Source organism: Mus caroli, unplaced genomic scaffold (genome assembly GCF_978045245.1).
Source record: "Mus caroli unplaced genomic scaffold, Mus_caroli_1 scaffold_1, whole genome shotgun sequence".
In the NCBI taxonomy this organism is placed as follows: Eukaryota; Metazoa; Chordata; class Mammalia; order Rodentia; family Muridae; genus Mus; species Mus caroli.
The window spans coordinates 150,268,426-150,284,902 of record NW_028227256.1 but is presented as its reverse complement, the minus strand read 5'-3'; the positions used below and the strand labels follow the sequence as shown (position 1 = coordinate 150,284,902).

The window sequence follows — 16,477 nt, the reverse complement described above, 5'->3', positions numbered from 1 at the left end:
TAAACAGAAAGACTACGACAGATGGGATGAGAGGCCCGGTGACAGAAAAAAGGAAAGAAAGATCTTGACCAGTAAGGGTAGAAGTCAGGGATCTGAAGGTGTGAGGTGGTCCAGGCCAGGTTATAAGCATCCAGGGCCTATGGCAGAGCCTTGTCCAGGAGAGCTGCCTCCGTTTGTCTCTACAGCTCTCAGCTCTGAGGATGCAGCCTCACCCCCCCCCCCCCCCCCGAGGGAAGTAGGAGGAGGCGTTCCTCCCTCGAGGCGGAGGCTGGATGGGGGCCGTGCTCTGTGCCATCTGCTTGCTGAGCCTATCCAGTACCTTCCTCTCCTCCTGTCAGGATGTGGACGTGTTTGTTCACAGGCTGGTCAGAGGATGAACCAGTGTGAACTGGTTCTTTGGAGGTGGTGGAGGCTAGGGAGATGTTCTGTAGGTAAAATGCTGGCCTCACAAGCTTCACAGCCCACAGAGTCCAAGTTTAAAAAAACAAAACAAAAAACCCAACAGGGGTGGAGTCACATCACATCCTTTCTAATCTTAGTGCTGGGGAGGCAGAGACAGGCTTTCTAGCCAGTTGAACCTAACGTGCAAGATCTGGGCCAATAAGAGACTGTACTGTGGCTAGTTTTGTGTGTCAGCTTGACATAGCTGGGGTTATCACAGAGAAAGGAGCTTCAGGTGAGGAAATGCCTCCATGAGATCCAACTGTAAGACATTTTCTCAATTAGTGATCAAGGGGGAAAGGTCCCTTTTGGGTAGGACCATCTCTGGGCTGGTAATCTTGTTTCTATAAGAGAGCAGGCTGAGCAAGCCAGGGGAAGCAAGCCAGTAAAGAACATCCCTCCATGGCCTCTGCGTCAGCTCCTGCTTTCTGACCTGCTTGAGTTCCAATCCTGACTTCCTTGGTGATGAACAGCAGTATGGAAGTGTAAGCCCAATAAACCCTTTCCTCCCCAATTTGCTTCTTGGTCATGATGTTTGTGCAGGAATAGAAACCCTGACTAAGACAGAGACTCTACCTAGAAAACAACAACAATGACAACAAGCAGGTGAAGAGCTCCTGAGGAGCTGTGAGATCTAGTTCAGCAGATAAAGGCTCTTGCTGTGCAGTCCCAGAGATTTGGGGTTGATCACTGGAATCCAGGTCAAAATGGAAAGAGGGAACTCCACAGAGTCGTCCTTTGATTGACACATGTGCGCCATGACATACGTAGCCACCCCCACCCACATCACACACACACATGTACACGTACACACACACTCAAGCAATCAAGAGGCCTGGTGGTCATGTTGAACACCTTTGATCCCAGCACTTGGGAAGCAGAGGCAGGCAGATCTCTGTGAGTTCAAAACCAGCCTGATCTATAGACTGTGTTTTAGGATAACCAGGTCTCCACAGAGAAAAATCAAAATAAAATAAAGAGAATTGAGCATCTTCAACCCCGGGCCAGAGAAAAAGTATTTTAAAAAGATGCTGATCGGGAGGCAGAGGCAGGCAGATTTCTGAGTTCAAGGCCAGCCTGGTCTACAAAGTGAGTTCCAGGACAGCCAGGGCTATACAGAGAAACCCTGTCCCAATCAAAACAAAAAACAAAAAAGATGCTGAAATGCCCTATCCCATACCCTTGGTGAACTTCATGACTTCATTACAGTGTGCGTTTCCCCAGCTAGCCTCAGAATTCTTAAAGAAGTGCCCTGCCTTGTTGGTCAGAGTTGTTCTTTGAGCGGGCCAAACTGATAGGATGTTGCATAAGTTCCTGGAAGCCATCACAGGCATTTTGCAACTGGATGCAAGGGTTTCTGGATGCAGAGAAACTTTATCCAGGAGGCGATGTAAAAGAAAACACAAATGAAGAAGTCTTCACAAAGGGTTAAAAGATGATCTTGGGTAATGAGGAGATCTCTAAAAGAGCAGAGCCCCACCCATGGGTGGCTCTGAAAACCTGCCCTGGGAGCTTTTAAAACTGCCTGCCAGGCCAGGGGCAGTTAGTTGGGGCCTCTGAGGTTGTTCTGGAAGGCTTTTGTTCCTTTCAGGCTTTGGGATATGAGGTTTCCAGAGGGCAGAAAGGCTATAATTACAGGGGCCCCTCAAACTCACCTGCTCAGCTGCCTGCAAGTTTTCCAGGATGGTGTTCACGCAGCCTATGTTGAAGCAAATCTTCGAGTGGGGGTCCTGCACCTCGCTGAAGGCCTCCAGGGCACCCTTCCAGTCCTTCTTGTCGGCTGCGAGCACCCCTTCATTCCAGAGTCTGATGGCCTCAGCCAGGGACATGCTTAGATGCTTACCAGGAGGCAGGATGGTAGTTCAAGGTGTCTCTACTCAGAGCTGCCCGGTAGGCGCTCCAGGCCTCAAGGTCCCAGCCTAGTGCGCAGAATGGGGTCTAGCCTCCCTTTGGGCGACTTCATAGCGTCAGGAAGTTTCCCCATCGTTCAGGAACTGACGCATAAGCTAGCATGAGAGAGAAAAGGAAGGAGAGAAGAGGGCTGGAGGAGGCTGGCTGGGAAAGAGGAAGTACATCAGAGCAGCCTGCCGTGGGCTGGTCAGTTCCTCTAAGAGCTTCTTCTACACCCTGGGCACCTCCTACATGTCTGCTTCCCACACCCTCTGTGGGAGCTTCAGGTCAGGGGGACCTCAGCAGGTCTGAGCCTGGTCCTTTACTTGACTCTTTTTCATCCTTGGAAGATTGCTAGCTCTGGTCCTCTCAGGCTCTGGGTCTAGGGATGTAACCGAGGCTTGTCTGAACTCCCAGTGCTCTGGCCTCAGACTTCCAATGTCTGGAATTAGAGATGTGCAGCCGCTACCCTGGCTATTTTGTTTTTAAATCTGTGGGTGGGGAGGAAGCATGCTACATATTTCTGAGACAGGATGGAGCATCTTGAGTGTCCATTCAAGTCTGAGCTAACTTCAAGGGAATTCGTGAGGGTCCAGTTTCTTGTAGATACCCAAATTGGGTGGCGGACATGACAGCAATTGCCATCGCTCTGTCTGTCTGTGAGAAGCTGAAGACATGACTCCTCATGTTGATGACTAATGAGCTCAGTGGTCTCTGTAAACTCAGATTTAGGATTTCTCTACTTACTGCCCTGGTAAAGTCAAAGTTAATTAAAAAAACAAACAGACAGACAGACAGATAATAACAACAACAAAACTTTTCTGAAGAAAAGCAAGGTAGTGTGTCTAAATGATGAAATCTGCTGAAGTCTGGACTTCTTGGTAGGTGAAATACAGTTGATGAGGGCCAAATACATGAGTATTTCTATGTCTGGTTTTGAGGCACCTGGAAGAACTTAACACAGTTTGTAAGGTAGGAGGACTGAGAAGAAGGACGAGGAGGAGAATCAGGAAGAGGAGGAGGAAGAGGAGGAGGAGGAGAAAGGTGTCATTGCATAGCCTCCATCCTGACTTTGGCAGGCCTTCCTATCTCACTTCTTTGCCTGGTAATCTCCTCCACCCTTCCAGGCTCATTTGTCCAGTCTCCTTCCTATGTCCCTACTGTGAGACAGTCCACTTTGCACTCTATATTATGGAGGGAGTATTACACTTTGTCTCACCTCCTCCGAAATAATGACCGCATTTCCTCTCAACCTGCTAACTTCTTAGGTCCCTTGAAATTTGGGACAGTGCCTTTTAGTCTCAGATCCTTGACACTGGCTCTTAAGAAATGATTGAAGGAGTTAGAGTCTAGCCTGATGTCGGAGGCCTGCTACCCTGGCTATTTTAAGAGGCTAAGACCAAAAGATCCCAAATTTAAGACCTGCCTTGGGCAATTTAGTAAGATTCTGTCTTAATATAAAAAATTGAGTAGTTCAGAGCTAGAGCTCTTATCCAGCATGCATGCTGAGAAATAACCCACAGGTAATAGCCACATCTGTGACTTTGACCAATGAACGAACAGAACTTGACCAGTACAGTGATTATTCTCAGGGAAATCAAGTAGACTTTTTTTATAAGCAATGTTGTGATCTTTCTTCTCTTCCTCCTCCTCCTTAGCAGCAGCATCCTAGCCTGACATTTAGACTTCCAAGTGATCTTCTTGGCTTCTCAGTTTCTACATCTGTGCAGGCTTCTACTGGCTGGCTCCTACACGCTCAGATCTGTGCATGAGACTTACTCAACCCAGCCTTCAGAGCTAGCTCATCTAGCTTCTCCCAGTTGGTCTGAAGTTGGGCTCATGTGCTGCAGCCCATGACCTTGTCTTCTTTCCCAAGTCCAGCAGTCACCTCCCATAAGATAGTCATTCTCCACCCATGCAGTTACATATGCTCTTGTGTCTTTACCCCAGGACAGACCTCAAACCTCCAGGCAGATGTTGAGGGTGGGATAACCTACTCTCTGTCCTTAGGGTATCAGCAATCAAGTTGGAGTCAGTTCTGTCCACTTTCTCTAGTCCCTGTCACCATATAGGCTGAGTTTCAAGTTAACATAGTCTTCTGGCCATCCCTGGCTAATTCTCTTCTCTCTGTAGTTTTTGGACTGTTTCTAAAGCCCACCCCAAATGGGTCATACCACATTTGTGAAGCTCTTTCCAGACTCCTCGTGGGACCGGCAGGTATTGTGGTAAATATTAATTATGGGTTTCTACCCCATCTTGGATCATTTAGTTCCCAGATAAAAGACACAAACCCTATATTTATAATAAGCTTTAAAGCACTAGAAATGGACAGAAATCTACCCTCTAAGCTATTTTGCCTGTTTCCCTATTAATAACCCTGAAATATACTCTGCCACGCTCCTACACTGCTCTCACTCCGATTGGCCAGCCTTCATGGCCTTGGTTTCATAATTCACCTACTCTCTGGTGTCTTCTCCTCTCTCCACTTTCTCTCCTGATCCTGTCTCAGACCCCAAGCCTGGGAACTGAAACTCTACCTACCTCTCTTCTGTCCAGCTATAAGCTGTAGGAATCTTTATTAACCAATCGGGAATGACTTGGGGAGGAGAGGCAAGGTTACATAGCAACACTTGGTGTATGTGAGGATCTTCTGGTCCCTAGGCAACCAGGGCCAGTAGTGAGCATTATAATACATAGTAACAGACCAATCCTCAATAGGCAGGTCCACCCTGTTGTCCTGCACTCACCGAGATCTCTATCCCTCCTTGTGTCCCAGCTGCAAGGGCCACTCCCTCTGCTCCAGTCCTCCACCCAGCCCTGCTGCTCTTACTTATCTTTCACTTCCCCAACTGGCCGCCATGACCCACAAAGCATACAGTTCCCTCCGACAGCCTGTGGGTCAGCTCGTAATGATGTCCCCAGAGCAGGGACAGTGTGTTTAGTCAGTACTCCCCACTGCTAGCCGACGGCCTTTCTGCCACTCTTCCTTTCCAAGCGTCCTTATGTCAGAACCCAAGTTCTGTTCAAGTTCCTGCCTCCCGAGTCAGCATGAGGGTTAAGTCATATCACATCTCCCACAATGCCCCAGAGAGGGTTTGTCAAAGGCCAGCTCCGACAGTCTGTCCTCAATCCAAGTTGGGGATGTAGGGTTGGTGATAATGTAAAACTGATACACAGTCGGGCGTGGTGGCTCACGCCTTTAATCCCAGCACTTGGGAGGCAGAGGCAGGTGGATTTCTGAGTTCGAGGCCAGCCTGGTCTACAAAGTCAGTTCCAGGACATCCAGGACTACACAGAGAAACCCTGTCTCAAAAAACCAAACCAAACCAAACCAAACCAAACCAAACCAAGACAAAAAAAACCACTGATGCACATGTACACACACACACACACACAGAGAGAGAGAGAGAGAGAGAAAGAGAGAGAGAGAGAGAGAGAGAGAGAGGATGAAGCAAGGATCCAACAAGCCCCAACAACTTTACATATATACATACATATACATACACATTTGGAGGATGGAGCAAAACTCCAACAACTTTATTTTTCCTCCCACGGTTTATACATCCCAGCAAAAAATTTCAAGCAGTACAAAAATCACAATGTACAGGTGAAAACCAAATTTCCACTTAAGAACCCACATACGTTTGTAACTAAGCAATTTGTTATAGACTAACAAAGTGTAAGCGAGCAAGGTAATTTTCTCAGCCAGCTTCTCTTACTGGTAGGTTGCGGTTTGCAACCACAAAGAAAGGATCAATTATTTTAATATTTAATCTTAAAAAGAAATCTTATAAAACTCTTAAAAGAATCACACATCTGAACTTTTATATAAAACTCAATCAATCAGTCATTTCTACTTTAAATCCTTAGGGTGCCCACCCACTCAACACAACAGTTTTTATTAAATTCTATCAGGAAGCTGAGGGCAAAAATGGGTACAAGAAATTAATTATCATCTGATCACCTCAATCCAGCTTTAGCAAGAAAGGCAGGTTAGCTAATGCTAATCAAGCTGCCATTATTCTTGTTCACTGACCTTAAAGTAAAAACATCCTTCACACCTTTCCAAATGTCCCCAAGATTCTCTACATCAGAATCACTGACAAAGACATCTTAACAGCTTCACTAACAATCCACAGCTCCAACCTCTTTCTAAGGGTGGTTGGCGTTACTAACCAGCGACATCGCTAAGTTCTTTCTGAGGGTAGGGGTTGAATCATTAATCTGTTCCAGCAGCAAAGCTTGAAAAAGATCAATCACTGTTATTGTAAGTGCCAATGATACTGGCCAGTGCGGAACTGGAAACCCCCTTAGGGTTTTCACACAACTCAAAGATGAGGAGGGACATGGTGACCTGGAGGACAACAAGCAGAGCAAAACTCTGTAACAGCATGAAGTCCTCAGGGTTCCGCCTCTCTGAGGCACACTAGTTGTGTAACTGGTGGGCCATACTCCATGAGTTCTAAAGCTGTTTTCTGTTCCTTTCCACATCCTGGCAAGTGTTCTAGTTGGTTCAGGCATAAATGCTGAGTTTGTTTTTATGCTGTTTTGTTTTGTTTTGTTTTGTGTCAGAAGTCATCTAGGAAAGACCAGGGCAAACAAGTGAGTTTTCTGCAGATGGCCCACCATTCTGCATGCCTGCAATGCATGTGCTCTGAGATGCAGGGTCCTCAGAGACCAGGATTGCTTCTCGCTGCTGATATGCCTTTCCTGTCACTCTTGCATAGCCTACTGCTTCCTGGGCATCAGCCCACCCTATTGGGAAGCTCTCTTGCAGAATAAATATGGAGATGTACTTTCATGCAGCAATGCTGTGTAGATGAACTGATGATTTCATAATTCTTGATAATGATTTTATACTCCTAAACTAATACAAGTAATTTCAAGCCCCCTGTAGAATAAAAGCTGCAAATAGAGTTTTGTAAACCTTCAGGTTTCGTGAGCTTATTGCTCTAGGAAAAGAAAACTGGCTTGGAACACATTTACATTCAGGGAAAACATTCTTCTAGGTTAGGAATGAGGCCACTCTCTGGTAACTAAAGGTCATAAACTGGAGGTGGGCAATTTATTGTAGGTGCAAGGGCAGAAAATAAGCGATGAACTAGTTTACCTATACAAGATTAAAATAATAAGACACAAGGCAGATGATTTGTCTCTTGACAAACCCACCCATGCTAACTTGGGACATAAAAACTATTGCTTTAAACTTATAATGAACTTGTAGAGCCATACAATAAATAGTGGCTATTGATTCAGGTACTACTCTTAATGGAAAGACATGGAAACAATGTTACTGTAACTCCTGAAGCCTTATTGGCTCATGACATGAACCATTTTGCCTTAAACTTACTATGAACTTATGGAATGTAAGAATGCTTTAAAAACTATGTGATCAATTATCCTGAGAAGGTATAAAAACTAAGAACAATAATAAAGGGGGTGGTATAGCCATTTTCTGCTTCTCTGTGTGTGCCTGACTTTCCTTCTCTCTCTCTCTCTCTCTCTCTCTCTCTCTCTCTCTCTCTCTCTCTCCCCCCCCCCCTCTCTCTCTCTCTCTCTCTCTCCATTTGGTTAAGGATCTCTGGGCCTCTCACCTGGACAGCAAGAGGCCTGAGTAAAGAGTAAGGAGCCCAAATAACTAAGTCTCTTTTCTTAATCCTCTGCTGCTATTAGCGGTTGTTAATGGTCAGCTTTTGCCACCATCACCCTCCCTCCCCACCCAACCCCCGCCCCCAATACCAAGAGAGAGTTAATTTCCAGAAGCCATCAGCTGTTGGCCCCAGAAGAACAAGAGAGAGTTAAAGGCCAGAGGTCATCAACTTCTGTTCTGCCTCTCCATGCTCCATCTCAGTACCTGAATGTGGGGGTGGGACCCCAGCAGTTTTGTGTAGCAGGATTTTCCCAGTCCAATCGATTTGAATGTTAATACAACAAGAAGCCTGTGATTGGACAGGGAAAAGGGAAGCGAAGCTGGGGTTTTTGGAGACAGAGACAAAGGAGAAGGAAGGAAAATGGAGCAAGAGAAAGATGATCTAGATTCCATGTGGCTTTAAATAGCTACAGGTAGCCTTTAAAATCATGACTGCTGTTTTATTTGGTTGGCATACTACCCTAGTCACAATGAATGTGTAAGGTATACTTATTCTTTCAAAGAACCCTCATATTAAGCATGCAAGAGACTGGGGTCATTTTCAGCTCTGTATACTTCAAACAATGGCAGCATCTTCCTAGGGATGCTTAGTAAAACTCTCATGATTAGCTGAATGGGTAATTAATCGAATAAACTATTGAGACCCTAAATGTGGATTCTTATCATACATTTTTCTGAAGACTTTACTGTTATCCATCCCCCCAGCCTACCCTACCCCACCCCACCCCACCGGTACTGAAGATCAAACCCAGAGCCTCTCACATGCTGTGCAAGTACTTTACCGTTGACCTCCAACTCTAGCCCCTTCCCTGGCTTTTAAAAAATAATTTTAAGACAGGATCTCACTAGGTTTCCAAGACTGTCCTTGAACTTGCTTTGCAGCCTAGGTCTGGCTTGAATTCGCCACAACCTAAGTAGCTAGAATTCCAGGCCTGTACAACCAGAGCCCACCTGCCTGTCCTTAGAGAATCAGTTTTGACTCACACCCTACATGAAACCCTCCCTGACCCCGAGAAGGCCACGGAGATTTATTTCCCTTCCTCTGCATTTCTCTTCATTCTCTAACCCAGCACCTGAACACAGGGGCTCTGCTGGCTACTCTCTGCTGTAAGTGCTAGAGGCAGGGAGCGCCCTTCTTGCTTTCCTTGTTTCCCACAGAACCTAGCACCTAACATTCTGAGTAAATATGGCAGATCTAAGACATTTTAATAAAATGGTGTCAAGCCCCACACATCTTAGCTCTCTTTGGGGATACAGTCATCCTTTTCAGTTCTACATTCTTTCAGAATGCTGAACCACCACACGCTATCCCATTGCAGTGCTGGGGGGCTCTTTCAGATAATGTTACTGTGGTTTCTTTGGGAAGGTGCATGATTGCGCTGGGATCACATATGCAGTTTCTTCGGCTTGCTTCCTCAGGCAAGAGCTCTCGCACCAAGGACATCTAAGGCTAAAGACTACTGGAGACCAAGTGGTTTCTGATATCACAGGAGGAGAAGCTGAAGTAGTCAATTTTCTTGCTGTAGTAAAACACTCTGACAAAAACATCATAATGAAGGCAGGGTTGATTTGGGCTCACTGGTCCCCAGGGTACAGTCCATCATGGTGGATGAATCATGGTGTCAGACCCTGAGGCAGCTGGTCATAAGGCACCCACTGTCAGGATGCAGAGGGCCAACTCAGACTCACGTAGCCTTCTTCTCTTTATACAAGGCAGGACCCAAGCCCTGGTCACTTTTCATAGCAGATGCTCTACCTCAGTTAACCTAAGGCAGACGATCCCTCAGAGGTGTGACCTAAGGCTCATCTAGGTCCTGTCAAACTCGCAACACAAAGCTTCACACTGACCTTGTCATCCCAGGAAAAGGAAGAGTGTGATGAGTTAGAAACACACTCTGAATGGGGGGTGGGGGGGAGGGGAAGAAAGAAGAAAGGAAAAGGAACATGACTGTTCCCAGGTATGGTGGAGGAGTCATTTTATTATAGCTGTGTGGGAGAGCACAGCCAGAGGCAGGGACCTCCGGGAGAGTGCTGAATGGACAGGAACAGACTGAGCTGTGCTATGTGGGGAGAGGGAAGGGGAGGAAGAAGGGAGTGGGGGGAGCCAGGCACAGCAGCCAGGAGGCCCAAAGGCACAAAGACAGCAGGTTACAGAAATGATTGGATTATGTAGGGAAGAGCAGCCCTCAAGGCCCAAGAGTTCAGGATAGGAGGCAGGGTATGCCTGATAGAAGGCTCTGTGGCATGTAGAGGGTGAAGGATTACAGAGAGAAGCTGGTGGCCAGCTCTCCTTGATATGTTATAGCCACCTAAGCCATTTGTCCCAAGTTCGAAACCCAACCATTTCCACATTTAGTAAGATGGAAATCTCTAAGATTCTCTGTTGATTCCTCTGTTGTAGCAACTGAAAGTGTGTGGTCATTCTGCATGTTGTCTGCCAACGTATGACAGTAAGTGAAGCATCCACACTCCCTCCCCTTTTCTGGGATCTGTTGTCTGAACCACAGCAAAAGCATGGCCCACAGACACATTTGGACCGAAACACTCCCAGCCGGTTGGAATACAATGGACACACAGCAAGGCCAGGACTGTGAAGTTCTAGCTCTCAAGAATCAGAATTTAAGCCTGGCAATAGTTGTGCATGCCTTTAATCCCAGCACTTGGGAGACAGAGGCAGGTGGATTTCTGAGTTCACGGCCAGCCTGGTCTACAGTGTTTTCTAGGACAGCCAGAAACCCTGTCTTGTGGGGGGGGGATCAGAATTTAGGGTCAGGAGAGGGAGCTGTAGGTTCTGCCATGCTCTGCCCTCCAGAGCAGGGGTCAGAGGAGGTGGCAGAGAGGAGACTGAGAAGCACCCAAGCTCAGTTTTTCCCAGGGCTCTTCTGAGTTCCAGCCAAAGTCTAAGCCCTTACAATTTAGTGTGCCATCAAGCTTGCTTTTTGTTTTGGATTTTCAATACAGGGTTTCTTTTTGTAGGCCTGTCTGTCCTGGAACTTGATCAGTAGGCCAGACTGGCCATCTGAGAGACCAAACCTACCCCATCTTGGGACTGTACCCACGTACAGTCCACGTACAGGCCACACAGCTTGTCCTTGGCCAGAGGACACTTCCTGGCTACTTCCTATCAATAGTTAATCAAAGATTAGTCTGATTGTTTCAGATGTACCTTCAGGCTATTTGTATACAGCCTTATTTCAGAGCACCCACCTGTCAGCTTATAGCCATTCTATTAGATGCTTGCCAGACTGGACACCCTCTCCCTCACCCCCTCCCTCACTCCTATTTTTCTATAAAAACTTGTCCTGCTGAGGGTTCGAGGCGGCTCCACCTTCCCTTTCTGTCCTTGCTGTGTCAGGGTTGTGATGGAGGAGAGCCCAAGCCTGAGCTTGTAATAAAGAGACTCTAATGCTGTTACATCGCAAAGGGCTGCTTGGTGATCTTTTGGGGTTCATGGTTCCTGGAACAACACATCTAACTCAGAGATCTGCCTCCTGACTGCTGGGATTAAAGGCATGTGCCACCCAGCAAATAAGGAACCATTTCTTTCTTTTTCCTCCTCAGGACAGGATTTTTCCGTGTAGCCCTGGGTATCCTGGAACTCATTCTGTAGATCAGGCTGGCCTCAAATGTTTATCCTCCTGAGGGAAAAAATAGGACCACTACCACAATTTTGAGCCAAATTTAAAGCAAGCATTATTAAATACTGGCCAGGATGATAGACTCTGACCAGGCTATTCCTGAACCCCATAAGGCCATTGTGTTTTGATCAGATCCAATCAGGGGCGAGCAATCATCCTGACCCATTTCCTGCCTCCGTACCTCCCGCCCACATGTGATCTAGCACACTCGTGTAGTTGGGTCAACCAAACCTGTTTAGGGAAGTGAAAACACGTGACTTGCTATCTTCCATAAGTAATCACCTCCATCATTTCAGGAATTATCTGTCCTTGGCAAGGGTTTACAGGTCCGAGGCACTTTTGTTTCATGGATCTTTTAGGCACAGTAATTAAAATTTAAAGCATAACTTTGCCTTTCACATGAACTCACGGAGATCTGCCTGCCTCTGCCTCCAGTGCTGAACTTAAAGGTGTTGGGTCTATGCCCAGCTGCAGCAAACTTGTTCTAGTTAGTTCTGTTGTATGCCTTTCCCACAAAACAAAACAAAAACAAACACAATCCCAAACAGGAAAATAGATGGGAGTTCTTGCTGTGAGATTCTAATCAATTGCTAACAGGAGATGAGAGACTCAGAAACAACACAGTCCTGGAGACTATGAAGTTGTGGGGTAATGGAAACTCAGGAGCTCCAAAGAGGCCAGATGCCCGAAGAATGGATGACACGTGGCTTCTCACCAAGGAGGAACCAGATCAAAGTATGTGAAAGGCAAGACAAACTCCAGAGAGGGTCGTGCTTTCAAAAACATCTGAAAGACACAATATAAAGGCCTCTTAGCACCAGAAGAAATGTGTGTGTGTGTGTGTGTGTGTGTGTGTGTGTGTGTTGGGGATTCCAGGATGTTGCAAGTAGTTCAGGGAGTTGAAGATACAGAGAGGGTACAGGAGGTAAGAAAGCTGCCTTCGGGCCCAGAGAGATGGCTCAGTGGGTAGATACCCGCTGCCAAGCCTGATGACCTGAGTTTGACCCTCCAGAACATGCAGTGTGGAAGGAAACAACTGCCTCTCTCAGATCCTTTGACCTCCATACTTGTAGCATGGTCCATGTGTCCCGTGTCTTCTCCACATTCTGCACACTCACACACAAACACACACCCTCTCTGACACAAATTAATAAATGTACAAAAAAAAGTTATAAAAAGAAAGCACGCTGCTCTGAAGACACTCCAGTTATTAAACTCAGACCCCTTAAATTCTGGGAACTAGCAACACTGCAAGTGTGACCCCTAGAAACCTGGTCGGTAAGGGAAGCACTGATTTTCAGCCAATGAAATGGGCCAATTCAAGCCAACTGGATTAGAGTATTAAAGGCAGGTTTAGTGGGAAGCAGCTCTCTGTGGTCCCTGTTCTCAAGGACCAAGGCCAGGGAAGTTGCTATGGGGAGGAACACAGATAGGAAGGGGGAAGAGAAAGAGCGCATGCGCACAGGGAGAGAGAAAATGCAGAGAATGGGGAGAGAGCAGTAGAACCCAAAATATGTAGGAAGGAGCTTCTAGCGGAGGGGAAGCCCAGCCCCTGGGCTGGAAATTCACCATAGAGGACGGGGTGTGCCTGCCATGCCCCGTCCGTAGGGACTGAGGGATGCTGGGAGAACCTGGAGGCCAGGGCCGCTTGGTTTGTTAAATAGGCACAGTAGCCACCTGTCCGGTTCTGAATCCCAACAAGCACTACGAGGGCTGCGCTGGAAGTTAGGATGCTGTAATGGAGGACAAGTAATAGTTGGATATGTGCGATTCTATTTGTCTAAAGCTCTGTGTTCTAGAAACACCAACAGTGTATCATTTGACTGCTGAGAAAGGGGAAGGCATAATCCACCGGGTTTGTTTTTTCTTTTTTTTTTTTTTCGAGACAGGGTTTCTCTGTATAGCCCTGGCTGTCCTGGAACTCACTTTGTAGACCAGGCTGGCCTCGAACTCAGAAATCCACCTGCCTCTGCCTCCCGAGTGCTGGGATTAAAGGCGTGCGCTTACTGTATACTAGTTGTGGAAAATAAGAGGTTTCAGCCAGGTACAGACCTTTGACGCCTTTAATCCCAGCACTTGGGAGAAAGAGGCAGATAGATTTCTGATCCTTGGGGGGATGGGGGGGAGGTGGCAAACAGGCCCAAACCTAGGAAGCAGATGGCTCCCAGAACAATTCAATAAGCTCTCTCTCTCTGCCTTATGAACCAACTGCTAGCCTGTCTACCCATCAAATCCTGTGTGCGCACAGCACAGAGAGAGCGGTCTCAGGCTGTGTCAATAGCAATTCAAACATGTGTTGGATCCAGCGCCCACTGACTCAACAATCCATGCAGAGGTCTTTGGGCTAGCGCAGGAGACTGGCACTACAGTTCTAACTCCTACAGCCTCTGCTGCCAGCAGCCGCTCTTCTTTGTCATTCCGGGCTCCCAGCCTGACCTGGCTGGCATTTGCACCCCTTCCCCCGGAACCTGAGCTCAGAGTCTAGTATCTGGAAAGTCCCCGGTTCTATCCTCTTTCTCTTGCTCTCCTGCAGACGTAGTAGTAGTCTTTGCAGTGACAGCACCCTTCCCTCTGAGGCGTGGCTTCTTCTCTAGGCTTCACACAGAGGTTATCAGTAACTGATTCGCAAGGGGATGCTTCCATTTCCTCCTCAGAGTTGGTACTGAATCTCTTGTCTGAGGGGGCATTTGAAGACCCTCACCCCATTCCTGTGATCACCAGAGTGACATGTCCCCCAGTAGGGACATAAATGATTGTCCGTTTGCAAGATTAATTTTTAGTATGTGGCTAAATATTTCTTCCATAATACTGGTAGTATTATTTTGATTAATTTAATTTTGGACAAAGTCAATATTTACATAGCCCAAAAATTAAAGATGGAAGATTTTTCTCTCTTCCTTGCCAAAATGTTTCCTGAACATGGGAAATCGTTTCGTTAACTTCCTGTCACGCTTCCAGTGGCTAGGTTATGGAAGCATGAGCTGTGGAGTTTGCCATCTCCTGCCCTTTGGCACGCATACATTTGAAACACCATTCTGAACCTTGGTCCTGCCTCACCAGAAGAGAGCACCCTCACCGTTGTTGCTTTCCACTGTATAGCCAATCCAGTGTAAGGCTGACAGCCCGGTGGGTTTTAATTTCGCAACACTGTACTAACTTGGCAACAAACATATATGTGCCATTCAGCATCTGTGCACATGATTATGGAATAAATTCACAAAAACCAAAATCTGGGTCCAAGAGTCTATTTTAAGTGTTTTGGGGGAAAAAACAGTAAGCTGAGTGGTGGTATGTGCCTCCAGTCCTAGCACCCAGGGGGTAAAGCAGGAAGATTGTGGGTCTGAGGTCAGCCTGGACTTTAGACTAAGACAGAAACAGAAAGAAAAACATACAGGCAGTAAAAACAAAACAAACAAATCCACAGTAGCATACTTAGCTTTGATTTTACTTTTCATAACAAGAGTAAGTTTTTCAAAGGTGAATCAATGAAAGAAAGACACTAAATGTGCTGACTGGTTTTATGTCAACCCAACACAAGCTAGAGTCATTTGGGAGAGAGAAAACCTCAAATGACAAAGTGCCTCCATAAGACTGACGTGTGGCCAGGTGGTGGTCTTTGATCCCAGCACTCAGAAAGCAGAGGCAGGCGGGTCTCTGAGTTCTGAGTTCAAGGCCAGTTTTGTCTACAGAGAGTTCCAGGGCAGTCAGGGATACACAGAGAAATGCTGTCTCAAAAACAAACAAACAAACAAACAACCTGGCCTGTGGATAAGCCTGGGGTCCATTTTCTTAATTAGTGATTGATGTGGGAAAGCCCAGCCCATTGTGGATGGGGTCATTGCTTTGCTGGTGGTCCTGGATGCTATAAGCAGGCAGTGCAGGCTGAGCAAGTCATGTTGAGTAAGCCAGAAAGCAGCACTCCTCCATGGCCTCTGCACCAGCTCCTTCCTCAGGTTCCTCCCTGTCTGAGTTTCTGCCCTGACTTCCTTTAGCAATGGAATGTGGGTTGAGGGTTGTAAGTGGAAGCAAACACTTTCTTCCCCAAGTTGTTTATTATCACAGTGTTTCATCACAGCAATAAAAACCTAACAAAGACACTAAGCAAACGGCAGCATTGGAAGTCTGAGAATTTGGTTAAAATTAAAAAGCAGTGTACAGAGATCCTCCTAACGCTGTATTTTCTCTCAGTGTGTGAATAAAGAGAGAGAGTCAGGTTCAAAGGCTTGACTAGGGACTTGGGCTTTTCTCCCAATGCTGTGGGGCCTGCAGTTCATTGTAGCCCTGCTTTTCTGGATAGCGGTGCTCAGGCCTAGAAAATGCAGTGTACTTGATTGGCTGTGGCTCTTTTTTTTTTTTTTTAAGATTTTACTTATTTATTATATGTAAGTACACTACAGCTGTTTTCAGCCACCCCAAAGAGGGCATCAGATCTCATTATGGATGGTTGTGAGCCACCATGTGGGTTGCTAGGATTTGAACTCGGGACTGTCGGAAGAACAGTCAGTGCTCTTAACCACTGAGCCATCTCTCCAGCCTGACTGTGGCTCTTGTAATTCAGATAATCACAGTAAACTGGGGAGGAGAGAGAAGTCAGAATCTATGCTTACCTTTCCCTTTAACCCATTTGCTCTGTGAACACAGTCATGGAGGCTAGGGATTGAATGAGACCGGTGCCTATTGTGACAGGGTGAGGCAATATGAGGCCTTTAAAACTCCATTGTTCTGAACACTCAGGACCCTACCTAAGTCGTGAAACTTTTGGGTGTGGTCCCAGCCAGCTGGAATAAAGACTTTCAATTGGCTATAAAATGTGTTTGGGTGGCTATCCTGGTGGGCTCCCTGTAACATATAATAGTAT

General features: G+C 46.6%; 1 protein-coding gene across 2 annotated transcripts in view; it reads right to left on the bottom strand.

Moving 5' to 3' along the window:
• Ncf2 (neutrophil cytosolic factor 2) overlaps nucleotides 1-4,842 on the bottom strand; it is a 33,567-nt gene extending 28,725 nt beyond the window's left edge. Inside the window, exons 1-2 of one of the 2 annotated variants that reach the window (XM_085841976.1) lie at nucleotides 4,792-4,842; nucleotides 2,097-2,447 (exon numbers count right to left, since the gene is read on the bottom strand). In XM_085841976.1, the coding sequence (XP_085698102.1) occupies nucleotides 2,097-2,270 (174 nt within the window). In that variant the 5' untranslated portion in view covers nucleotides 2,271-2,447; nucleotides 4,792-4,842. Of the gene's footprint in view, nucleotides 1-2,096; nucleotides 2,492-4,791 lie in introns of those variants that run through there. The other variant, XM_021165728.2, reaches the window with a different exon arrangement.
• Nucleotides 4,843-16,477: the final 11,635 nt, after the last annotated feature.